Source organism: Convolutriloba macropyga, chromosome 5, assembly GCF_964194025.1.
Source record: "Convolutriloba macropyga chromosome 5, txConMacr16.3, whole genome shotgun sequence".
NCBI lineage: Eukaryota > Metazoa > Xenacoelomorpha > Acoela > Convolutidae > Convolutriloba > Convolutriloba macropyga.
In genome coordinates, this window is record NC_134472.1 from 15098867 (window position 1) to 15126432 (window position 27566).

Here is a 27566-nt window from a genome sequence, read left to right on the forward strand (position 1 = left end):
GGTGCTGATAGTGTTGCCAGGTTTGGTATAAATTTTATTAGGTGATGAATGCTGCCCATGAATGATCGTAGTTGTTTTAGTGTTTTAGGATTTTCCAGTTGGATAATTGCGTCTGTTTTTCGTTTGGTTGGTTTTATTCCTTCTGCGTTTATTTTCTATCCCAACCATATAATTTCGTTAAGACCAAATTCGCATTTGTGTAAACTTATTGCCAGGTTTTCTTCGTTGAGTCTGTTTATTGTTTTGTCAATTTCTTCTTCGTGTTTTTCTATTTTGCCTTTTGTTATGATTATTATATCGTCTAAAAATGCATTTGTTGAATCTAGTCCATCTAATGTTTTGTCCATCATTTTTTGAAAGGTTGCCGGGAGGTCTGTTAGTCCGTAAAATCCATTTAAAAATTTGTATGTGCCTGTCGCGTTGCCTCCTAGTATATTAAGGTTGCAGTGTTTCTGTGTGTCTGGGTGGAGAGGTAATTGGCTGTATGCGTAATTTAGGTCAATTTTAGTGAAGTATAATTTACCTTCTTGTGTTTTTAGTTCTGATATTTTCATGCCTATTTTGTCCATTAGGTGATCTAAGCTCTGCATTTGACATTTGTTTTTGTGTATGGCTCGTTTAATATTTTCGAGTCTAGTGCTATTTTTATTGATTGGTCTGATTTGACGATGATGACTACTGGGCTAATAAAATGTTCGTCGGAACATTTTGTTGGTTTTTTGATTTGTTTTTCGTCTATTAATTTTTTGAGTTCTCTTTCAACTTTTTCTGTCAGATGTAGTGGAATTCTTCGTCCTCTGTGTTGTGTGGGTTGGAATTCCTTTTTAAATATTGATTTTGCCACGTGGTTCTTTGACCTTCCCAACCTTGTGCATAGGTGTGGGTATTTGTTGAATATCCGTTTGGATATTCGTTGGTGTGCGTTTGAAATATTGAAAAAATTTTTCTCATCTTTATTTGTTGTTGTCATTGTTAGGCGTCGGCCCAATTGGTCCATGATGTCTCTCCCCATGATGTTGATGGTATTGTTGTTGACCAGTAGTATTGTGCAGTTCTTTGCGTTGGATGAGCCTGATGTAATGTCCACTTGGATAGTTCCGATGATGTCAATTTTATTATTTTTGAAACATCTGAACTCTCCAATTGTTTTGTTTTGCTGTTTTATTGAGGTTTTTTTGTTTGCTAGTAATTTTTGTGCGCTATCTATATTCATGAAGCTGCGTGGGCTTCCCGTGTCTGACATCCAGAATATTTGTTGGTTATTTGTTCTTGTCTTGATCCAGAATTCTCCTCTCTTCGATTTGTTTACGTCTGATACTTTTTCTTTCGTGAAGATTATTGATGTGATGAAGTTTATATTTTGCCAGTCCTCCATCATTTCTCTTATGTAGCATGTCGATTCTGGGTCGATTGTTTCATCTGTTTCGGTCTGTTCTTCCGTCTCTGTTTCCTCGTTTATGTTTCTAATTTTTTGTTGTGCTTGTCTTTGTGCCAGCTGATTGTACCTTTGCGGGGGGTGTGATCCTGTATTCATTTGTTGTTGGCGTTGTTGTGGTCTGAATGTGGGGCGTGGTGGCATTTCTGATCTGCATAGTTTTCCGAAATGGCCGATCTTTTTGCATATTCTGCAAGCTTCGTTTTTCGCGGGGCATATGTTTAAGTGACCGGGTAGGAATTTGTTTCCGCATCTTCTGCAATTTTGTATTTGTCCTGTTTGTGCGGTAGGTAGTATTGGTCCTCTATTGTATTCATGTATTGTATTTTCTCGAACCACGGGTTGTCTGTGTGGGTGTGTGATTGTGAAGGTTGTGAATTGTGCATTTTTTGTTGATTGGCTTGGCCTCTTTCCCTCGCTAGTGCGTAGTTTAGTGTTTCACTCGGTGTTCTGTCTTCAGATAGTAAATCCATTTGGATTTGTTGATTACTCATTCCCTGTATAAATAAACTTTTTACCAAACTTTCTTCGAGGTGTTCCCAGTTGCATAGTGCTGCGTGCTTCTTTATTCGTGAGTGGAATACTTCGAGGGATTCTCCTTCTTTTTGTGGCATCTGAAAAACTGGAACCTATCGAACGTTTCGTTTCTTGCTTGTGTGAATGATTCTTTTAGTTGTTCAGCGAGTGCGTCTGTGGTGCATTTTTGTAGATCCGTGTGTGGGAATCGCTGGTGAAAGATATTTGTAGCTTGTGCTCCTAATGATAGGTAGATTAGGCTCTTTGCTTTATTGTCTGCGTCATCCCATGGGATGTTATCTACCATTGGTCCTTTTTCTTCGATTGTTTTGCATTCATTTTGCCAATCGGTTTTCCTTTTTTGATTGCGCTGTTCGCGTTGCCTTCTTTCGGCCGTTGTCTCGTCTGGTTGTGGTGGTTCATATTGTGGTTGAGCTGGATAATCTAGGTCCTCGGTTTCTGGTTTTGGCTGTAATAACTTTTCTACTTGAATATTATCCTTTACCATAATCGCTAGCTTGACAGTTGATAACCATTTGTCCCAGTCCAATTCTGGTTGGTGGCCATTATCCCAATAGAAGTTAACTCCAAGAGGAGATCTTGCCATTGCTGACTGCGCCATGTCGTATTGGATTAACTTTGATCACAAAAGAGCAAGTGCGAAATTTGAATTAGCAACTATCTTTCACTTTGCTAAAGGCAGAACTGCCCTTCAGCTTTCACGCTCAGCGTGGTTTAGACTAAGTACCAGTTGGTACTCTCTAATGAATGTTTAGCATAGCTGTCACTCAAGTGTACAATACATTGTCACCTATTGGTGATAATGATCAATCTATAATATCCACAAAAGAGTGAGAGTTCGTTCCATAAGGAATATATATATATATATATATATATATATATATATATATATATATATATATGCAATATAGTTTATCAGTGTTCATATTATTTAGGTAAGATACTTGGTTACAGGCTCTCCGGGTGGATCCGTCCACCACACTTATGAAAAAATTTAAGGGACAGAGAGAGCGAGAAACCCGGCCACTCTATAGAGTGAGGGTTGGATTGACGACGGATCGTTGTCTCTGGATTAAATAGCTGTTGTCCTCGATGGCGGGGGCTAGATGTTAACGCGTTCCAATTCGAGAATTTTTAAAGTTGTGCTTTTTGAGCATTTCACATAATTTCGTTTCGAAGTTGAACGAATGTGCGGGGTCATATGTACATCTTATTTTGTCATACATACAGAAGTTTGGTTTCTTCAACTTGTGACCACTACTGCACAAAATTGCTGATACTTGATTCCCTCAATTGTCTTCTCGTTATTAAAAAAAGACTGGACTGCGCTGAATTCAAGATGTTGCTGACAAGTAAGACTGGGGCTTTCTGACTATTGGTCGGCCTACTAGTCCCATTCGTACGAAAGTCTGATCAATGACCAAAGTTTGGACATATAGTGTCTGATCGTATATAGCCCTGAAGCTTGATCACAGAGCAACGTGTGAATATTTTCAGTTGACATTTTAATACACTTTAATACACTTGTTTTTGTTCACTCTAAATCAAGGTTGAACGCATTTTGAAACCAACATTGGTAATAAATTGCTAATTAATTTTGCCCTAACATTAACAAGAAGTACTAACTTTTTCGAACTAAACTTGAGTCCTATCAGTTGGAATTGAATTTTTTAACGAGTATTGAGTAAATTACACATCTTCTAAAATGATGTCATCAGATTTCGCACTAAATTTGTAGAAAATATCGGTTCGCACAAAAGTCGCGCAAAAAACTTTGTCGACCCAAGGTCTGATCAGAGTCGCTTTCGTTCTGGAGTTATCTGATCCATGATAACTTGATTTCTTTCATTAATTTTTGTACGCAACACCTCCAAAAACACACGTACTCAAAAAAAATATTGATAGCCAACTGGTTAAATTCTTTGAATTTTGATTGCTTGACACAGAGACAGGAAATTAAAAGTTGTAGTTGAAGCAAAATGATGAACTTACAAACAAAAAGATCCCACGTACTTGATTGGCATCATTTCAGGGAAAAACTTCAGAAATATTGCACGTCGTTTAGCAAATTCAAAAGGGTATCCGTACACATCACCAGAAAAAAAAATATTTTTATTCCGAACCCACTTCGCTTCGGGAGAGACTATACGGACGGAACTTTTTATTATGCTTGTCCGCGGGTACCGAAAAAAAATATTCCTAAGAAAATGGCTGGCTTTTTCAGGTGCCAACTTCCGTTCAATGTGAAAGTGATTTCCACAAAACAATTGAGCGCCTTAAAATGAAAAATAGGGTCAATTAAATGTGAAAAGTAATTACGTTCGACTTTAAAGGCATTTCACAAATTTTAGTCTTTTTATCCTTTTGTCAATCAATTTTACAACTTGATGTTTTAATTAAGACTATTAAATAAGGCAATATACTACAATTATTCCGCCACACAGTTCATTGTGGAACACCCTTCCGTCAAAAATATTTGGCGGTGAAAAGCAGTTTTCACATTTCATGGTGAAAAGCAGTTTTCACATTTCATTTTCCAGTTTAAAAATGAAAAACACTAATTGGAATTTCCTTAAAGATCACCGCATTTCGTCCGCAACATTCAAAAGCATGTTTCACACACATTTTGTTTTAACAGAAGAAAAATGAAATCTAGTAATAAAAACGAGTAATCTTAATAAAGTTGGTACAGTAGACGCCCGTAATATTTCGTTCAGTTTTTGGGTGGACAAAATATTTATTTTAGAGGTTGGAATACTTTGTCATTATAAGGGCAATCAAGCATAGAATACTTCCAGTGGAGTGTTACTGAGATTAAACATTTTTGCAAAAAATTGACACTTTACAGTTTTTTTCATATTTAGCGTCATTTTTTGTCAAATCTACATACTTTTCTCGTACTGATTTTGTTTGGACCAATTACAGGTTTTTCCAATTTTATTTTTGTAAGCCATTTAGGCCGCATCAGTTTATCGGCCGACTATAACAGTAAACCTATTACAATCTGAGGAGGAGTAAGAGCGATCGTGTTTAATCGGTGACTTTTTTTCACAAAATTTTTCATTCCGATGTAAAGGCGTCTTTCCTCTATTATACCAATTGTTTTCTATTTTTTCATTTACAGATTCCAGTTTAAAAAGTTTGTTTGCAGAGGGGCTGAATTCCATTGAACCAATTAAATTCTTTGCACATCTATGTGTATTCTTTGTAAAATTGTTTCTTTTTCGCTTGAGAAAACGAAATATAGCTTCACTTCTTTTCAACCACATGATTTTCTAAATTTGCAGGCAGTTCTACACTGTAAAAATTTTTCAGGTAAGTTTCTATTATAAAACGCAGGTAAATTTACTTAGAATTTGCAAGTAAGTTGTTCTTTAATGAAACCTGCCTAGAAACTACCTGCAATCAATCTCAACTAACTTCTAGGTAAATTTGCTCAATTTACCTAGAAACTGCATTGTTAAACTTCTAACATTTTACCTGCAAACAAATTTACTGGATAGTTCTACCTGCAATTTGCTTGAAAGAATTGCCGGTAGAGTTAAATAGGAAACTCTTTTCGCAGGTATTTTTTTCGGTTAAAATACCCTCAAATTCTAGGTAAGGTGCAGGCAAATTAAGCTAAAACTTTACCTGTAAAAAACTTCCTAGGTAATTATACCTGCAAACCTTTCATGAAATTTGCAGGTAAAATTGTCTAGAAAAATTACCTGCAAAACGAAATTTCACCATAATTCTACCTGCAGTTATAACATGCAAATTGCAGGATTAACTACCTATAACATTGTTTGCGGGCAAAATTCTAGGAGGGTAACTTTCATTGTTATTTGAGAAGCCAATTTATAATGCAAACAAAAATTAAAAGTTGAGAGGAGCATGACTAAAATTCTTATTTTGCCCACAGCAAGGACATCCAGGATATAGCTGATAGGGCAAAATAATTTCTGCTAAAGTTTTGTAGTTTTCCGCTCGGATTTAGTTCTTAACATTCTAATCGTCCAATGAGAATTAAAACCTACACTACAATCAGAGTTTTTCACGTCAAAATCTACTTGTGTAATATAATATTGTTGTTTTGAGTTTGCAGGTAATATTGTTGTTTTGAGTTTGCAGGTAAATTCTAGTTAATGCATTCTAGGTGAGTTGCACGTGTCATTGCAGATGATTTTGCAGGAATTATTACCTCCAATTTTGCTTACCTGCAAAAGTTGCACGTAAATTTACCTAGGCAGTTTTCAGAGTGTACAAATTCTGATAGTTCCTCAGATTTCAAATTACAAAACATGAACTACTCTTTCAAATTATAAAACACAATTTCAAATTACAAAACATAATCTAATCTCTGCTTCATCTTATAGAAAATTGAGCAAAGAATGCGGATGAGCGACGTTTGAACAATATTCACTCCCTTGTATTGACATATATCTCAAATTCAGTAGATGTAGAAAAAAAGGAATAGAAATAATTTTTAAAAAACATTTAATTTATTGTAATGGTTACCCAGGCCAAGGCATCGGATTATGAAAGGAGAATAGTCGTGCAAACTATATAGTGCTCTGAGAGAACCAGTCTCGAATCAAATGACCCATGACAAATCGTTATCTCGACTTTTGTTAACACCGGCCTTACATCACAAATACTTAAGGGACCATGATCGTCGACAACGTTGCATCCATTAGCAACTTTTAATCTGCACGTAAAACTTAGGGTAACCTTGGGTCAAGCAAAAAATACTTATATTAACAAAATTTCTATCTGAAATGATGACCGTATGTTGACTTGTGGGTATTCGCACACGTAGTAGTACAGAGCTCTGTACTTTTCAAGTTCAACAAAAGTTTTCACCGCTGCAGATACCAACTCAATGCTGCTTTGTAGCCCAATCAAGTAGTACTGAGGTGACCTCAGTTCAGGAACAAACAGAAAGGATACAAGCACATACAGACTCAAAAGACACACTGCACAGTTATTTAGCACCTAAAACAAAATATTTTTTGCGAATTACGTTTCTCTCTAATCGCTGGATGTTAATACTTCATTCAATCACCAAATAAACAAAAAATGCATGAAAGTTGTAGCACAAAGCAAACTGAGCCGCTAAAACATTAAAAAAAAGTATTCATCTGTAGTCGCCACAAAATGACGTCAGATCAAAATCAAAGTTTTGTGTTTTGTTTTACTGCATGTATCATTAAAAACAATATTTCATTAGAATAAAAGTTTTCTGGATTGAGCGAATCTTCATTCATATTTGGCAATTGCTTTTTTATGTCAAAACATAACTGTGAAACAAAACTGCATGCGTAGAAACAGATACAGAGCCATAAAATTTATGTTTATATTGTGCAGAAATTGATTTATTAGGGCCTATTCTCTCATGTAATTTCACTTCATTTCATGGGTTACTTTAAAATTAACAGTTAACATAAAAGAAACGGTAATTAAAAGTAACAGCTTCAATTTGTTCAGTGAGGTAAGTCACGTATGATCAAAATCTATAATTACACAATGGACACAAACTCATGCTAGATAGTGTGAGAAATGATGTCGCGCAGGCAAATGCCAATAGTGAGCGGCAGAAATTGTTTGGCCGGCAAAATGACAAAAAGTTTTGTTCAGCAGTACTTGATCAGCTTTTTGCATCTAAGAAGCTATTGTTTTTTTTTATTAAACTTAACCGAGGCAAATATTTATGCTCAATTTTTGTTCAGAATCAGATTTAAATATTTTTTTATTTGCCTTTAGATTTTTACGCAGATAAATGTTTTTGAGATCAAACATGCTCCAAAAATATCTTGTCAGAAAACCGGAAAATGTTTCTGCTGTCTCCATATTGAAAAATGGGACAATCCATCGTCGGGTCAATATTTTTTTGCAAAAAACAGCAACCTATTATTAGAGGATTAGAAGACAGCAGACTTAATAAACTGTTTGAACTGATTTCAGAACATCTCTACGCCGTGTACTTGACGATTAATCTTACATTAGTACATTTTAATGCATTTTTTTGGTTTTTGTTTTTCCTTATATCTGCTCATAATTTTTTTAATTTTAGAGGAAATTGCTGTGATTTATGTTGACAAACATACTCAGGAAAACGTTCCTTCTCGGGAAAGTTCCAGATAGCTCCTTCATATAAACTGAAGCCAACGAAAACAACTTCTTTAAACTGATAATTGACATTATTGCGTATTTTTTGCATTATATGCTTTTTGATCTTGTGGAGACAATTTTTTTAAAAAATACTATTCTAACAATTGACCTCAACATTTAGATTTAGGTGTCAACAGCCAAGCGGTTTCCAAATCACTTGAAATTTCTGCGCATTTGACGCTCTCTGTGATTTAGCTGTTCGAGATACTTAGGTAGAATTTTGAATTGAATTCTGCAGAATCGCGTGGCCTTGTTTGAAACACGCAACTTACACAAATAGGATCTTGAACGTTTGTGCCCCCAGCTTATTGGGTAGATATTTTTTGCACTCCCCAGAGGCACATGCCATTTTTTTGCATAATAAATTACTATGTAATGGCACCTGCTCTGTAACGTGCTTGGAGCACAAACAGAAAAGATCCCTTAGACCTTTTGAAATGACGAAAGTCAACGGAAGTCAACTTCTGACTGCGTATATAGCAATTTCTGGCAATTATTTCACGAACTGAAATCTTTTTTTAATGTTTTAAAACGCACGTTTGTGTTTTAACTTATATCGAATATTTTGTTAAAAATGATGAAGGTGATATGGTTATATCGATTAATTTGGTTAAAAATGATGAAGGTTAAAAAACACACGTGCGCTTTAAAACATGAAAAAAGATTTCAGTGCATGATATAAATGCCAGAAGTTGCTATATACGTAATCGAAAATAATACAAGGTGCTTCTTCTTGTATTTTTTTTGCTTGTTTTCGAGCTCTAGGAGAAGGCCATGAAAATCGCTTACGGGCCATTCGAGGTCAAATCTGTACACAAAATATAGCAAATTAATATGAGAGCTGTAATTAAGTCGCTATTAAACGGCTAAGCTATATAAAAGTGTTTGCATATTAATGTGAGCATTTGAAAAAAATCTCAGGAATAACAACTCTATTTTTTTCATTTTTTTTTCCTTTTTCATTTTTTTGCAATTCAGTTTCTGCTGTAACTTTGAGTTTAAAAGTTTGGTTATAGTCAGTGCCTTAAAAAGTGTACCTCAACTTTTGAAGGAACTTTTTGGGAATGACGAGGAATTTATACGAAATAACGCGTATGATAATTTGGCTGGTGCAATAATCAGAGTTTGGATTTCCAAAACATTTTTCTGTAGTATCAACGGATTTCCTTTCTGTGCTCTCTAGCTAGAGAAAGTGTGATAAAATGAATTAGAAAACTTGCGCATGGTGCATGATGCGCCAAAATAGGCTAATGTTTGTTTATAGCAAAATTATTTCACTACAGAAAGCTAAGTTTTCTAAATAAATAATTAAATCCATAACGAAAGACATTAGACTCACGTATACAAGAGAAGAGTAGGCTCCAACTTTGAAGAGCGAATGTTCGAAATCGTAAAGGTCGTTCATGCTTTCAACCAGCGGAAGTTTTCATAGCCTGGATAAATTTTTGATCTATCTCAGTCTCAATTTGGCTGTTTTGCAATATGAGGTTCTTTTGTACTGTTGTAAACAACAATTTTTAGAGTAACATCAGATGCATTAATGGGGATGTTTGTTCATCAGGATAAGAGGTCAATTTCCCCATGGACCAACCATTTACATACTGATGGCATCACTTGCAAGCTTTTGACAACAAAAAGAAGTGCGGAAAGATTGGGATACTTTTAATGAAGACTGACTGATGCTATTGTCCAAAATTGAACTTTCTGTGGAAATGCTGAATAAATACAGAACTGAAAAAATTTTAACTTTTGCAAATCTTCGTCCATATTCAAAAAAAACGGAATCATGTCTAAGATTGTATGAAGAAAAACCAAAACGACCCAAGATATATTCAATACGTTAAAATCATTACGACCCAAAACTTAGGTTTACTCGAATTTAACGTTGTTTATTTACGTGTCAAATAATTACTAATGAAAAAAGCCTATTTTTGTAAACACTTGCATAAAAAGACCACGCTGTCATTTAAGAAGAAAAATAATAAGATAATACTAAAAAGACGGCTCTTGAGAAATTATGATTCAAGTAGTGAACTTTAGACTAATTGAAGGTGCAGGCATTGGTGATGTGATAGGTAATGTGATAGATAACCGATATTTTTTTATAATTAGTTTCATAATTTGTTAGAGAACATTGTCGGCTCTTTTTGGAACAGGGTTTGGGAAAATGTTGGTTCAACTCTATAGCGTGGAAAGAAGAAAAAACGTGGACAGAGTTTGAAGAAAATTCAAAGTACCAGGAACGCTAATGCTAGCCTATTAAAAGCTGAGAATTAAAACAACAGAATGTGGCCTGTAATAAGTTCAAAAGCATTGATTTGAAGATAAACTCATCAAAACAGACGAAAACAAAATTGAAAAAAACAACTAAACTAAAATACAATTTCGAACCTGAGATCTTTTCAAAAGCATTTCGCAAAAGGCAAAGACCAAAGACCTTCGCCATTTTTTGTAATTTTTTGTCGTAGTTTTTGGAAAAAACTCCACTTACATTAGAAAACAAAATCTAAACCTATAAAACTTAACAAGGCTTTGCGTGTATCTGAAACGCATAATCAAGAAAGAATTTAGTTCAAAAATTATTTTTATCCAGAATGAGAGATAAATTGTTCCATAAATTAATTATTCAGGAAAGATTGTTAAAAACGAACTGATTTTCAATTAACAACTTCATTTGTTCTCCCAAACAAAACAAAACTTAAAAACAGAACAGTCAAATTAGTTCCATTACTTCATAATTTTTGGCTTTTTTTATCTACACTTGCTTCATCTGAACTTGTTGCGAAATTCGTGCTGTCAATTAAAAAATCAGTTCGTTTTTGCCATGAGATTTCTACTCTATAGCATGCACGTAAGGGATGATCGGAAAAATGACCTCTGCTTTTTTGTTTTTCTTCATGTCTGCGTGAACTCATAGATTCTAGCTTGGATCAGGAATTTACCTGACCATTACCTGCAATTGTCACTTGATTCAAATTCTTGCAATCAGCAACGATGCGGATAATCAAAACGCTTGAGCTTTGCTTGAAAGATAATATCAAAATACAGGAAAAGGAATCTTTCCAATCTTTCATTGAATTTACAATTAATAGCTCAGGGTTTCAGCTTACTTTGGGGAACAAAAGGAAGAATTTGTAGGGTTAGTTTGAAATCCATAGGAGGGATGGAAAAAAATATTGTAAACAACAACTTTTAGAGTAACATCAGATGGATTAAAATGAGAATGTTTGTTCATCATATAAGAGGTCAATTTCCCCATGGACCAACAATTTACATATTTATGGTAATACTGGCAAGATTTTGACAACAAAAATATGTGCTGAGATATTGAGATACTTTTTATGAAGACTGACTGATGCTATTGTCCAAAATTGAACTTTCAGTGGAAATGCTGAATAAATACAGAACTGAAAAAATATTAACTTTTGCAAATCTTCGTCCATATTCCGAAAAAACAGAATCATGTCTAAGATTGTGTGAAGAAAAACCAAAACGACCCAAGATATATTCAATACGTTAAACTCATTACGACCCAAAACTTAGGTTTACTCGAATTTAACGTTGTTTGATTACGTGTCAAATAATTACTAATGAAAATAGCCTGTTTTTGTAAACACTTGCATAAAAAGACCACGCTGTCATTTAGGAATGTCATTTAATACTAAAAAGATGGAAAGATGGTTCTTGAGAAATTATGTTTCAAGTAGTGAGCTTTAGACTAATTGAAGGTGCCGGCATTGGTGATGTGATAGATAACCGATATTTTTAATCATTTATTAATTAATTTGTTAGAAAACATTGTCGGCTCTTTTCGGAACAGGGTTTGGGAAAATGTTGCTTTTTAATGACAAAACCCACGACTTCAACTCTATAGCGTGGAAACAAAAAAAAACGTGGACAAAGTTTGAAGAACATTCAAAGTACCTATCAACGCTTATGCTAGCCTAATGAAGGCTGAGATTTAAAACAACAGAATGTGGCCTGTAATAAGTTCAAAAGCATTGATTTGAAGATAAACTCATCAACACAGACGAAAACAAAATTGAAAAATCAACCGAAAACAAAATACAATTTCGAACATGAGATATTTTCAAAAGCTTTTCGCAAAATGCAAAAGCCAAAGACCTTTGCCATTTTTTGTATTTTTGTTGTAGTTTTTGGAAATAACTCAACTTACATTAGAAAACAAAACATAAACCCATACAATTTAACAGGGCTTTGCGTGTATCTGAAACGCAAAGTCAAGAAAGAATTTAGTTCAGAAAATTTTTATCCAGAATGAGAGATAAATTGTTCTATAAATTAATTATTGAGGAAAGATTGTTAAAAACGATTTGATTTTCAATAAACAACTTCATTTGTTCTCCCAAACAAAACAAAACTTAGAAACAGAACAGAGAAATTAGTTCCATTAGTTCATAATATTTGGCTTTTTTCTATCTACACATGCTTAATCTCAACTTGTTGCAAAAGGTGTGCTTTCAATTAAAAAATCAGTTCGTTTTTGCCATGAGATTTTTCTTCTATAGCATGCATGTAAGGGATGATCGGAAAAATGACCAATGCTTTTTTGTTTTCCTTCATGTCTGCGTAAACTCATAGATTCTAGCTTCGATCAGGATTTAAGCTGACCATTACCTGCAATTGTCACTTGATTCAAATTCTTGCCATCAGCAACGACGCGGATGATCAAAATGCTTGAGCTTTGCTTGAAAGATAATATCAAAATATAGGAAAAGGAATCTCGCCAACCTTTCATTGAATTTACAATTAATAGCTCAGGGTTTCAGCTGACTTTGGGGAACAAAAGGAAGAATTTGAAGGATTAGTTTGAAACCCATAGAAGGGATGGAAAAAAATATTGTAAACAACAGTTTTTAGAGTAACATCAGACGGATTAAAATGAGAATGTTTGTTCATCAGTATAAGAAGTCAATTCCCCATGCACCAACAATTTACATACTTATGGTAATAATGGTAAGCTTTTGACAACAAAAAGATGTGCTGAGAGATTGGGATACTTTTAATGAATATTGACTGATGCTATTGTCCAAAATTGAACTTTCAGTGGAAATGCTGAATAAATACAGAACTGAAAAAATTTTAACTTTTGCAAATCTTCGTCCATATTCAAAAAAAACGGAATCATGTCTAAGATTGTATGAAGAAAAACCAAAACGACCCAAGATATATTCAATACGTTAAACTCCTTACGACCCAGAACTTAGGTTTACTCGAATTTAACGTTGTTTAATTACATGTCAAATAATTACTAATGAAAAAAGCCTATTTTTCTAAACACTTGCATAAAAAGACCACGCTGTCATCTAAGAAGAAAAAAGGAAAGATAATACTAAAAAGATGGAAAGATGGTTCTTGAGAAATTATGTTTCAAGTAGTGAGCTTTAGACTAATTGAAGGTGCCGGCATTGGTGATGTGATAGATAACCGATATTTTTAATCATTTTATTAATTAATTTGTTAGAAAACATTGTCGGCTCTTTTTGGAACAGGGTTTGGGAAAATGTCACTTTTTAATGACAAAACCCACGACTTCAACTCTATAGCGTGGAAAAAAAAAACGTGGACAAAGTTTGAAGAACATTCAAAGTATCTATCAACGCTTATGCTAGCCTAATGAAGGCTGAGAATTAAAACAACAGAATGTGGCCTGTAATAAGTTCAAAAGCATTGATTTGAAGATAAAGTCTTCAAAACAGACGAAAACAAAATTGAAAAATCAACCGAAAACAAAAAACAATTTCGAACATGAGATATTTTCAAAAGCTTTTCGCAAAATGCAAAAGCCAAAGACCTTTGCCATTTTTTGTATTTTTGTTGTAGTTTTTGGAAATAACTCAACTTACATTAGAAAACAAAACATAAACCCATACAATTTAACAGGGCTTTGCGTGTATCTGAAACGCAAAGTCAAGAAAGAATTTAGTTCAGAAAATTTTTATCCAGAATGAGAGATAAATTGTTCTATAAATTAATTATTGAGGAAAGATTGTTAAAAACGATTTGATTTTCAATAAACAACTTCGTTTGTTCTCCCAAACAAAACAAAACTTAGAAACAGAACAGAGAAATTAGTTCCATTAGTTCATAATATTTGGCTTTTTTCTATCTACACATGCTTACTCTCAACTTGTTGCAAAAGGTGTGCTTTCAATTAAAAAATCAGTTCATTTTTGCCATGAGATTTTTCTTCTATAGCATGCATGTAAGGGATGATCGGAAAAATGACCAATGCTTTTTGTTTTCCTTCATGTCTGCGTAAACTCATAGATTCTAGCTTCGATCAGGATTTTAGCTGACCATTACCTGCAATTGTCACTTGATTCAAATTCTTGCCATCAGCAACGACGCGGATGATCAAAATGCTTGAGCTTTGCTTGAAAGATAATATCAAAATATAGGAAAAGGAATCTCGCCAACCTTTCATTGAATTTACAATTAATAGCTCAGGGTTTCAGCTGACTTTGGGGAACAAAAGGAAGAATTTGAAGGATTAGTTTGAAACCCATAGAAGGGATGGAAAAAAATATTGTAAACAACAGTTTTTAGAGTAACATCAGATGGATTAAAATGAGAATGAAAAAGATGTGCTGAGAGATTGGGATACTTTTAATGAATATTGACTGATGCTATTGTCCAAAATTGAACTTTCAGTGGAAATGCTGAATAAATACAGAACTGAAAAAATTTTAACTTTTGCAAATCTTCGTCTATATTCAAAAAAAACGGAATCATGTCTAAGATTGTATGAAGAAAACCAAAACGACCCAAGATATATTCAATACGTTAAACTCCTTACGACCCAAAACTTAGGTTTACTCGAATTTAACGTTGTTTAATTACATGTCAAATAATTACTAATGAAAAAAGCCTATTTTTCTAAACACTTGCATAAAAAGACCACGCTGTCATTTAAGAAGAAAAAAGGAAAGATAATACTAAAAAGATGGAAAGATGGTTGATGAGAAATTGTGTTTCAAGTAGTGAGCTTTAGACTAATTGAAGGTGCCGGCATTGGTGATGTGATAGATAACCGATATTTTTAATAATTTTATCAATTAATTTGTTAGAGAACATTGTCGGCCCTTTTTGGAACAGGGTTTGGGAAAATGTTGGTTCTCAATGACAAAACCCACGACTTCAACTCTATAGCGTGGAAACAGAAGAAAAAACGTGGACAAAGTTTGAAGAAAATTCAAAGTATCTAGCAACGCTTATGCTAGCCTAAAGAAAGCTGAGAAAGAAAACAACAGAATGTGGCCTGTAATAAGTTCAGAAGCATTGATTTGAAGATAAACTCATCAAAACAGACAAAAACAAAATTGAAAAATAAACCGAAAATAAAATACAATTTCGAACTGAGATATTTTCAAAAGCTTTTCGCAAAATGCAAAAGCCAAAGACTTTTGCTGTTTTTTGTATTTTTTTGTTGTAGTTTTTGGAAATAACTCCACTTACATTAGAAAACAAAACATAAACCCATAATATTTAACAGGGCTTTGCGTGTATCTGAAACGCATAATCAAGAAAGAATTTAGTTCAAAAAATTGTTATCCAGAATGAGAGATAAAATGTTCTTTAAAAATAATTAACGGGGAAAAATTGTTAAAAACGACTTGATTTTCAATAAACAACTTCATTCGTTCTCCCAAACAAAACAAAACTTAGAAGCAGAACAGAAAAATTAGTTCCATTAGTTTATAATATCTGGCTCTTTTTATCTACACTTGCTTACTCTCAACTTGTTGCAAAGGGTTTGCTTTCAATTAAAAAATAAGTTCGTTTTCGCCATGAGATTTTTCTTCTATAGCATGCATGTAAGGGATGATCGGAAAATTGATCAATGCTTTTTTGTTTTCCTTCATGTCTGCGTAAACTCATAGCTTCTAGCTTCGATCAGGACTTTACCTGACCATTACCTGCAATTGTCACTTAATTCAAATTCATGCAATCAGCAACGATGCGGATAATCAAAACGCTTGAGCTTTGCTTGAAAGATAATATCAAAATACAGGAAAAGAAATCTGGCCAATCTTTCATTAAATTTGCAATTAATAGCTCAGGGTTTCAGCTGACTTTGGGGAACAAAAGGAAGAATTTGTAGGGTTAATTTGAAATCCATAGAAGGGATGGAAAAAAATATTGTAAACAAAAGTTTTTAGAGTAACATCAGATGGATTAATATGAGAATGTTTGTTCATCAGTATAAGAGGTCAATTTCCCCATGGACCAACAATTTACATATTTATGGTAATACTGGCACGCTTTTGACAACAAAAAGATGTGCTGACAGATTGGGATACTTTTAATGAAGACCGACTGATGCTATTGTCCAAAATTGAACTTTCAGTGGAAATGCTGAATAAATACAGAACTGAAAAAATTTTAACTTTTGCAAATCTTCGTCCATATTCCAAAAAAACGGAGTCATGTCTAAGATTGTATAAAGAAAAACCAAACCGACCCGAGATATATTCAATACAGAATGAGAGATAAATTGTTCTATAAATTAATTATTGAGGAAACAATGTTGAAAACGACTTGATTTTCAATAAACAACTTCAATTGTTCTCCCAAACACAACAAAACTTAGAAACAGAACAAAAAAATTAGTTCCATTAGTTCATAATATTTGGCTTTTTTTATCTACACTTGCTTAATCTCAACTTGTTGCAAAAGGTGTGCTTTCAAGTAAAAAATCAGTTCTTTTTTGCAATGAGATTTTTCTTCTATAGCATGCATGTAAGGGATGATCGGAAAAATGACCAATGCTTTTTTGTTTTCCTTCATGTCTGCGTAAACTCATAGATTCTAGCTTCGATCAGGACTTTACCTGACCATTACCTGCAATTGTCACTTGATTCAAATTCTTGCAATCAGCAACGATGCGGATAATCAAAACGCTTGAGCTTTGCTTTAAAGATAATATCAAAATACAGAAAAAGGAATCTCGCCAATCTTTCATTAAATTTACAATTAATAGCTCAGGGTTTCAGCTGATTTTGGGGAACAAAAGGAAGAATTTGTAGGGTTAGTTTGAAATCCATAGAAGGGATGGAAAAAATATTGTAAACAACAGTTTTTAGAGTAACATCAGATGGGTTAAAATGAGAATGTTCGTTCATCAGTATAAGAGGCCAATTTCCCCTTGGGTCAAAAATGTACATACTTATGGTAATACTGGCAAGCTTTTGACAACAAAAAGATGTGCTGAGAGATTGGGATACTTTTAATGAAGACTGACTGATGCTATTGTCCAAAATTGAACTTTCAGTGGAAATGCTGAATAAATACAGAACTGAAAAAATTTTAACTTTTGCAAATCTTCGTCCATATTCCAAAAAAACGGAGTCATGTCTAAGATTGTATAAAGAAAAACCAAACCGACCCGAGATATATTCAATACAGAATGAGAGATAAATTGTTCTATAAATTAATTATTGAGGAAACAATGTTGAAAACGACTTGATTTTCAATAAACAACTTCAATTGTTCTCCCAAACACAACAAAACTTAGAAACAGAACAAAAAAATTAGTTCCATTAGTTCATAATATTTGGCTTTTTTTATCTACACTTGCTTAATCTCAACTTGTTGCAAAAGGTGTGCTTTCAAGTAAAAAATCAGTTCTTTTTTGCAATGAGATTTTTCTTCTATAGCATGCATGTAAGGGATGATCGGAAAAATGACCAATGCTTTTTTGTTTTCCTTCATGTCTGCGTAAACTCATAGATTCTAGCTTCGATCAGGACTTTACCTGACCATTACCTGCAATTGTCACTTGATTCAAATTCTTGCAATCAGCAACGATGCGGATAATCAAAACGCTTGAGCTTTGCTTTAAAGATAATATCAAAATACAGAAAAAGGAATCTCGCCAATCTTTCATTAAATTTACAATTAATAGCTCAGGGTTTCAGCTGATTTTGGGGAACAAAAGGAAGAATTTGTAGGGTTAGTTTGAAATCCATAGAAGGGATGGAAAAAATATTGTAAACAACAGTTTTTAGAGTAACATCAGATGGGTTAAAATGAGAATGTTCGTTCATCAGTATAAGAGGCCAATTTCCCCTTGGGTCAAAAATGTACATACTTATGGTAATACTGGCAAGCTTTTGACAACAAAAAGATGTGCTGAGAGATTGGGATACTTTTAATGAAGACTGACTGATGCTATTGTCCAAAATTGAACTTTCAGTGGAAATGCTGAATAAATACAGAACTGAAAAAATTTTAACTTTTGCAAGTCTTTGTCTATATTCCGATCAAATGGAATCATGTCTTAGATTGTATGAAGAAAAACCAAAACGACCCGAGATATATTCAATACGTTAAACTCATTGCGACACAAAACTTAGGTTTACTCGAATTTAACGTCGTTTAATTACGTGTCAAATAATTACTAAAGAAAAAAGCCTATTTTTGTAAACACTTGCATAAAAAGACCACGCTGTCATCTAAGAAGAAAAAAGGAAAGATAATACTAAAAAGATGGAAAGATGGTTTTTGAGAAATTATGTTTCAATTAGTGAGCTTTAGACTAATTGAAGGTGCCAGCATTGGTGATGTGATAGATAACCGATATTTTTTTAAAATTTTTTAATTAATTTGTTAGAGAACATTGTCGGCTCTTTTTGGAACAGCGTTTGGGAAAATGTTGGTTCTCAATGACAAAACCCACGACTTCAACTCTATAGCGTGGAAACAGAAAAAAAAACGTGGACAAAGTTTGAAGAAAATTCAAAGTACCTAGCAACGCTTATGCTAAACTAATGAAAGCTGAGAATTAAAACAACAGAATGTGGCCTGTAATAAGTTCAAAAGCATTGATTTGAAGATAAACTCATCAACACAGACGAAAACAAAATTGAAAAATAAACCGAAAATAAAATACAATTTCGAACCTGAGATATTTTCAAAAGCTTTTCGCAAAATGCAAAAGCCAGAGACCTTTGCCATTTTTTGTATTTTTTGTTGTAGTTTTTGGAAATAACTCCACTTACATTAGAAAACAAAACATAAAACCATAAAATTTAACAGGGCTTTGCGTGTATCTGAAACGCATAATCAAGAAAGAATTTAGTTCAAAAACTTTTTATCCAGAAAGAGAGATAAATTGTTCTACAAATTAATTATTGAGGAAAGATTGTTAAAAACGACTTGATTTTCAATAAACAACTTCATTTGTTCTCCCAAACAAAACAAAACTTAGAAACAGAACAGAAAAATTAGTTCCATTAGTTCATAATATTTAGCTTTTTTTATCTACACTTGCTTAATCTCAACTTGTTGCAAAAGGTGTGCTTTCAATTAAAAAATCAGTTCGTTTTTTCCATTAGATTTTTCTTCTATAGCATGCATGTAAGGGATGATCGGAAAAATGACCAATGCTTTTTTGTATTCCTTCATGTCTGCGTAAACTCATAGATTCTAGCTTCGATCAGGACTTTACCTGACCATTACCTGTAATTGTCACTTGATTCAAGTTCTTGCAATCAGCAACGATGCGGATAATCAAAACGCTTGAGCTTTGCCTGAAAGATAAATCAAAATACAGGAAAAGGAATCTCGCCAATCTTTCAATAAATTTACCATTAATAGCTCAGAGTTTCAGCTGACTTTGGGGAACAAAAGGAAGAATTTGTAGGGTTAGTTTGAAATCCATAGAAGGGATGGAAAAAAATATTGTAACCAACAGTTTTTGGAGTAACATCAGGTGGATTATAATGAGAATGTTTGTTCATCAGTATAAGAGGTCAATTTCCCCATGGACCAACAATTTACATACTTATGTTAATACTGGCAAGCTTTTGACAACAAAAAGATGTGCTGAGAGATTGGGATACTTTTAATGAAGACTGACTGTTGCTATTATCCAAAATTGAACTTCCAGTGGAAATGCTGAATAAATACAGAACTGAAAAAATTTTAAATTTTGCAAATCTTCGTCCATATTCCGAAAAAACGAAATCATGTCAAAGATTGTATGAAGAAAAACCAAAACGACCCAAGATATTTTCAATACGTTAAACTCATTACGATCTAAAACTTGTGTTTACTCGAATTTAAAGTTGTTTATTTACGTTTCAAATAATGAAAAAAGCCTATTTTTGTAAACACTTGCATAAAAAAAACCGCGCTGTCATTTAAGAAGAAAAATGGAAAGTCAATACTAAAAAATGGCTCATGGGAAATTATGTTTCAAGTAGTGAACTTTAGACTAATTGAAGGTGCAGGCATTGGTGATGTGATAGGTAATGTGATCGATAACCGATATTTTTTATAATTATTTTGATAATTTGTTAGAGAACATTGTCGGCTCTTTTTGGAACAGGGTTTGGGAAGATGTTGGTTCTCAATGACAAAACCCACGACTTCAACACTATAGCGTGAAAACAGAAAAAAAACGTGGACAAAGTTTTAAAAAAATACCAAGTACCTGGAAACGTTATTGCAATTTGAATAAAAGCTGAGAAATAAAAGAACAGAATGTGGCCTGTAAAAAGTTCAAAATCTTTTATTTGAAAATAAACTCATCAAAACAGACAAAAATGAAATTCAAAAATTTACCGAAAATAAAATACAATTTCGAACCTAAGATTTTTTCAAAAGCATTTCGCAAAAAGCAAAGTCCAAAGAGCTTTGCCATTTTTTGTAATTTTTTTGTAGTTTTTGGCTTTAACTCCACTTACATTAGAAAACAAAACATAAACCTATAAAATTTAACTAGGCTCTACGTGTATCTGAAACGCATAATCAAGAAAGAATTTAGTTCAAAAATTTTTTTAATCTGGAATGAGAGAAAAACTGTTCCATAAATTTATTATTCCGGAAAGATTGATTGTTTAAAACAAGTTGATTTTCAATTAACAACTTCATCTTTTCTCCCAAACAAAACAAAACTTAAAAACAGACAAATTAGTTCCATTTGTTAATAATTTTTGGCTATTTTTTATCTACACTTGCTTCATCTGAACTTCTTGCGAAATTCCCGCCTTCAATTAAAAAATCAGTTCGTTTTCGCCATGACATTTTTCCTCTATAGCATGCATGTAAGGGATGATCGGAAAAAATGACCAATGCTTTTTTGTTTTCCTCCATTTCTGCATAAACTCATAGATTCTAGCTTGGATCAGGATTTTACCTGACCATTACCTGCAATTGTCAATTGATTCAAATTCTTGCAATCAGCAACGATGCGGATAATAAAAAAACGCTTGAGCTTTGCTTGAAAGATAATATCAAAATACAGGAAAAGGAATCTTGCCAATCTTTCATTGAATTTAAAAATAAGAGCTCAGGGTTTCAGCTGATTTTGGGGAAAACAGAAGACTTATTTTGAAATCTGCAGAAGAGATGAAAAACATAATCGGACAAAAATTTTTTTGTGAAACATCATTTTTGTAAGTATAAAAGAAATAATTGAACAAGAGGAAAATCAAGCAATGCATTTGTTCTCTTGATCCAACTTTTCTCCAAAAAACAAAAAACGATTACAGTTTCATTGGAGAAAACGATTACACTTTTATTGGATCACTGTGGTAAGTGGGGTTGTTTTGGGTCACAATTTGACCAAAGATGTGAGTTTGATCGCATTTTGGCACTGCTTATCTAAAAACTGATGGATAGTTTCAAGTTTACCACAAGACTATCCTTGGCAAATTGCATTTGAAATTCGAAGATGATCAAACTAAAGTCTACGGGAATCACGATGACTTTTATATCTACCATGCATTAAGAAATTGAAAATTCTAAGGATCAAAAGGTCTGCGTTGCACACACACCTTCTTGCTTTTGAAAAAAAGTTGAAACTAAATTTGCCGAAAATCTTAAAAGACAAAAAATTGGGACAATAGCAATAATTAATTATCCTGGAAAATTTTTAACTAGATAAACTATGACTTTACATTATATCTTCTTTCTGTTGCTAAATAACATCATAAAAGAATGGCAATTTTTCCGTGGTCAAAACTTTTGTTAATTAAGATTAAGCGTCTCAAGTACACAGTTTGATGAAACCCGAACAGACCATTGAATGTTTCTCAGCAGTATAATGTTTATTTTTTTTATATTTTATATTTTATTTTTTAGCCCCAAAAGTTCACTATGAAAGGAATAGGAGGAAAATTACCAGGCCTGCAGCATCTTTGGAATCCATTACAGGGAATGGTAACATTATTCTTACAAAGTTTTCATCAGAAATTCTCTTTGTCCTTTTTTGTTATCATCAGCGAAACAAAGGTTACCAAATTTCAACTACACATTTCTTTAATTTTATTTAGCACGAAATTATGTTTTCAATTTCAAAAAAATGACTTATTATCAAAAATCCTAGATTATTTTAATGGCATTGCCAGGTTATGCTAGCATTGAGAACTATTTTTGCAGCAGCTTTTAGTTTTTTGCTAAGAATTTCTTTACAAAGTTTGTTTTGACTCTATTTCTTTTGCACTTCATAAAAAAGAGATTAACTCGCAATTTTAGGGCACTGAAAATTTTGAACTACGTGCCACTAAAATCAAATTGTTCTGCATCTTAAAAAAGTTAGAACTAGTCGTTGGTCCAATATTTATTAATAATGGCCTGCTCCATGGTTTTCTTCATTAGTTATATCTACATAGATACTAATTTTCCTTGCTTGCAAACTAGCAAAAAGGGAAATTTTCATGACAAAAAAGACAACGTAGAATTACCAATCAGAGCGTCACTGCACTTCCTGCAGACATAAAATGGAGTACTTTTGGAACCAAAAGTATTATTGAGCAGATTATCTTCTCTATTTGTAAATGTTCTAAAGTCAGCGATTTGATTACTCTAGCACAAATTTTTATAGTTTTATTTTTGCCATTTAGCTGATAGTCAAATGTTGTTCTGCTTCTAATGGAAGACTAAATGAATCACTTTTACGGTACATTTGGTAAAAACAAACGCTTCACCTCAACTAGAGATATCTTTAATTTCAAATTTTCATATTTTAAATCGAAAACTCAGGAAAAAAATACCTAAACCATTCACTCCCCTAGGAGTAAAAAAAACTTCGTTTTTAGTTGCATTTTTAGAGCACACTTCTTATTTTATTGCATAACGATAAGAAATGATGTTTTCTAAAGCAAATTTATGTAAGAAAATTATTGCTATAATGGAATATTTATAATGAAAAGCGAGCAGTTTTTAAATATCTGCTTGTTTGTAAGAAGAGTAAAAAATGTAGCAAAGGCATCAACTGTAAACTTATTTATTCTATTAATTGACGCAATTTTTTTGGAATTGTGTAACACATTGTTATACAATTATGTGAAATTGATATACACGTTGTATAACTGAAAACTATCAAGATAGTCTCGAAATCCAGATAGGTTTAACGGCGACCTTGTAGTGTAACCAATTGTAACCGATTGTATTTGTACAATGTATGTATTTTCTTGCTAATATTTTATGACAACGGCACTACGAACAATTTATTATTATTATTAAATTTTTGAGAAATTATGTGGCTGTGAAAAACTTCTTCAAGCAAAAAAAAGCTGCACAACAAATAATGTGGTGCTGGCTCTGAGAAGTTCTCTTACGTAAGAGTTTTTCTGACTTTTGAGATTTTTTTTTACTTTATGCTATTATAAGAAGTTGTTAATATGCTTTATGGAAAAATTGAAGAAAGTAGTTAATTAGTTATCAACAGTAATTTTTGATTGCTTCCGGTTAGCCTATGGGTGCCGCGTTGCACTGAGATGCTGACAAATATCTGCTGTAATGTCATATTGAAGATGAAGGCTTTTTCACCGAGATGTGGTTAAATGATTTCCTTTTTTGAGCCAAAATGTGCTGAAAATTAAGCACGGACACAACCCAATTATAACTTTTAAAATACACAAAAATTTTAAATGAGAACGCTTAAAATGAAAAAAAATTATGCTGCTGCTCGGCTGATTTCCTAACCATAGTTGAACACGCTATACAAATAACTGATCTCATACATCTCAAACAAAAAAAATCTCAGACATCTCAAACAAAAAAAATTGTCGGCATCAGATCAAAGATAATGTCTGAATTGAGGCATCCAAAATGAGCATGCAAGATCTTTCTGATGCCAACTGCGTATTCACCCGGGCTTACCACCCAGAGTATTTCAGTACTGAACCTGAGTATCTCCATTTTATTTTGTAAAACCAGTACTGAAACAGCTTATTTGCATAAAAACTTTTAGAGTTTGCGTATTTACATAAAGCAAACTCTATATCTGGTGGAACTCCATTTCAAGGTGGAAGCAATTGTGACTGCAGTCACAATTGCTTCCATCATGAAATGGAGTTCCACCAGATATAGAGTTTGCTTCCATCTTGAAATTCCATATAGATTTTGATCAAGACGTTTTCAAAAAAGTTTGTACTTTTTCAATTCTTTTTCAAGAACTAATATCTAACACTATTAGAACCACTAAAACAGCTATTAATTTTAGAACAACTATTAATTTTCTGCTTTAATACATATACTGTCTTAGATCAAATAGGCTAAGGGTATGAATTGACGAAGGAATTGAACAACATTTTTAAACATTTTTTGTCCAATTTTACCCTTGTCTGAAAAATTGTTGATATCGTTATTTCGGGAAATTCGACAGTAAAAAAGTTTTTCTGTTTTCAGATAAAATCAACTGCATAACTGGAGTAATAAATGATTCTGAAATACCACTGCTGAAAACCCACCATTTTTCAATTTATCGACACTATGCAATCAAACTGCTTAATATAAGTAGACCATAATCCAAAAGTTGCGCCAGATTTGAGTTTCGCGAAAGAAGGATTTTTGCAGACAAAAAAAGGCTTCAAATATATAAAAATTTTGGGTTGAACACCAAACAAACTACTATGACATTTCTTCGCGAGCGTTGAAGATTAGCATAGATATCGTTTCTTCTGTTGTCAGAAAACTTCTTGACTTAACTTCCTTTAAAACTCAATAGAAATGTTTGACAAATAATTAATAAAAACCATGGGATTTATACCAATTTGTTTTTGATTGCTAACAATAAAAAACTATGCACCTTTAGGGACCCTGAATAATATGCTTGTTTAGAATAACATTTTTCAAAACAAACTTCCCGAAAAATTGTTATGAAGGATTTATTTCTTAATTCATTTAAATTGAAATTTTGTTATAAAGGGGTTTTAAAGGATAACAATTTTCTAATAAAGCCTAAATTTAGCAAATGGGTTAGCCTTTCTCAAAAAGTTAGAAGACACTGCTCCAATCAAAGCTCTTTATGATTGCTTCATCTCCCGATAAGCATTAATGTTTGCTTCTATTTTGAAATTCCATATAAATTTTGAGCCAGATGTTTTCAAAAAATTTTGATAATTTTTCTATTCTTCTTCCAGAACTAAAGTTCTAGAAGAAGAAGAGAAAAATTTTTAACTTTTTTTTTGGAAACATCTGGCTCAAAATTTATTGAGCTGGAAATTTCTTCTGAAATACTATAGTGCATATTTTAGATATGATATCTATAGTATTTCAGAAGAAATTTCCAGCTCAATATTAGTGATAGAAAATGTCGAATTTTAATCAATTGACAGAAAATTTACCAGAAAGTCACACTACAAATATAAAATCTACCGGATCATCAAGTGAGGATAAAAATTTCAGTCGAGAGGCACGAACGTCTGTAACCAAGTTGTTCTGCTCAAAAAACAATTATTTAAATGCTTGTTACCCTCGCATATTTAACTTATTTGTTGAAGCTCCTGTATACCTGGATAATAGAAAAAAAATTTTTTGACCGATGAGCCTTTCGCTCCTAAACTCAGGATAAAAAAATAGCGTTTTTTGGTTTATTTTTAATTTCTTAAAATTGACACGGTTTTAAGAATTGAAATACTAACGTACATAAAGGGAAAGAACAAACCAACTAAAACAGATCCAAGTGAAGCTTGTGGATTCCAACCGAAATCAAGCACTGTAATTGGACAGTTTTTTAATGTAACTGTCTCCAGAAAGCCTCACTATTTTTGGTAGAGTTTCATTTGCATTAAACATTGTACGCACCACTCTTGAAAGCCCTCACAGAAGTCAGTTGCCAATGAGCCTTCAAAAACTTTTTCTACAATAAATATTAAAATGACTTCCAGATTTAAAAAAAAACGGCTGAGATTTTTCACACTTTGCACTTTGATCTCTGTTTCGATCTAAACTGGGTAGTGAAGTGCGATATTTAAAATTATGAGGATGTAGCATGGTCAAAGAAAAGTCTAGACTAGGGTCGCACCAAATAATCAGAAGAGGGCAAGTCAGGAAAGTATGATCTGATAAGACAGTTTTCGGTAAAAACGATGATTTAAATAGTTTTGTGCCTTCAGTGTCGAAGCTAAATGAGCGCGACTTTTTTTCCATATCAAGTTTCCAGTTGTAACAAAATATATAAAGCAGTTTTCACCAAGTTTTCATCGATAATACCTTACTCATTGAATCAGTTTTCGCAAACAATATCAATTTTCTTCTGCCTATTGTTTTACACTATTTTTTTCCAACAACGAATCCTAGGCGTTTATTTAAAATTTTGATTGGATAACATAACGTTAGATGAATGAATCGGCCTTTTTACGAAGCGTCAAAGTATACTTGTATTACATTACGTTGCCAAACGTACAATTTAATGGAGTAAATTTACCCAAAAACGTAAGCAATAGCCGCAACGATGTTTACATTTATAAGCGTCTTTGGAGAGTGACAGTAGGAAAATAAATAGTTCAAATTTGCTCAAAATCGGAAATATCCGTCACATTAATTCACGATTCTTAAATTTTGGCAATTGTGGATTTATTTTTCACTATTATCCATTCTTTGTTCATCAACTCTTGTCAACAATTTACCGTAAATTGATTTATAATTCAAGATTTAGACAAAACGTGAGTAAATGTGACAATGGAACGTCACATCGTTACACCGCAGAGGTATACCCAAATCGTCACGGTCAAATATGCCCGATCCTTGTTTCTCATGTTCGTTTTTCCTATATTAATACATTGAAAGTTGTTTGTATTTAAATCGTTTTAAAGCTTTAAAAGCTTCAATGACATCTTTAATAAAGTGCTTATTACAGAGTATAAAACAATTTTGCATGCTCAAAATGCGCGCTTTTAATTAGGCTTTATTGAGGATTAGATATACTTTTAATGCGAACAATAGATACCTAAAGTGAGCGGAAACGTGCTACAAGACTTGTAACCTATTTACGATTTGAAAGTTCTCTTATTTCGCAAAATTGGCGGCTATTTGTGTTGCTATCTCCATATACGGGAATAAACACACGTGGTTGATAAATTGTTAAGTGAAACTATAGTTGAAGTTAAATTATTTTGACACATATTATATGCATATGTAGTAATAAAAGCTTCCCTGAGTTGTTTCTGTGAATTTGAGAGAAGCT

General features: G+C 33.0%; 2 protein-coding genes across 2 annotated transcripts in view; both read right to left on the bottom strand.

Annotated features, from left to right (window-relative positions):
* The window catches only part of LOC142340282 (uncharacterized), a 28194-nt gene extending 4492 nt beyond the window's left edge, over positions 1-23702 (bottom strand). Inside the window, exons 1-4 of the mRNA XM_075390856.1 lie at positions 23652-23702; positions 9465-9531; positions 6741-6949; positions 3965-3984 (exon numbers count right to left, since the gene is read on the bottom strand). Coding sequence (XP_075246971.1) covers positions 3965-3984; positions 6741-6949; positions 9465-9530 — 295 coding nt within the window. The 5' untranslated portion in view covers position 9531; positions 23652-23702. The remainder of the gene's footprint in view (positions 1-3964; positions 3985-6740; positions 6950-9464; positions 9532-23651) is intronic.
* The window catches only part of LOC142339158 (transitional endoplasmic reticulum ATPase-like), a 622037-nt gene that overhangs the window by 548597 nt on the left and 45874 nt on the right, over positions 1-27566 (bottom strand). The gene's annotated exons all lie outside the window — the stretch shown is intronic.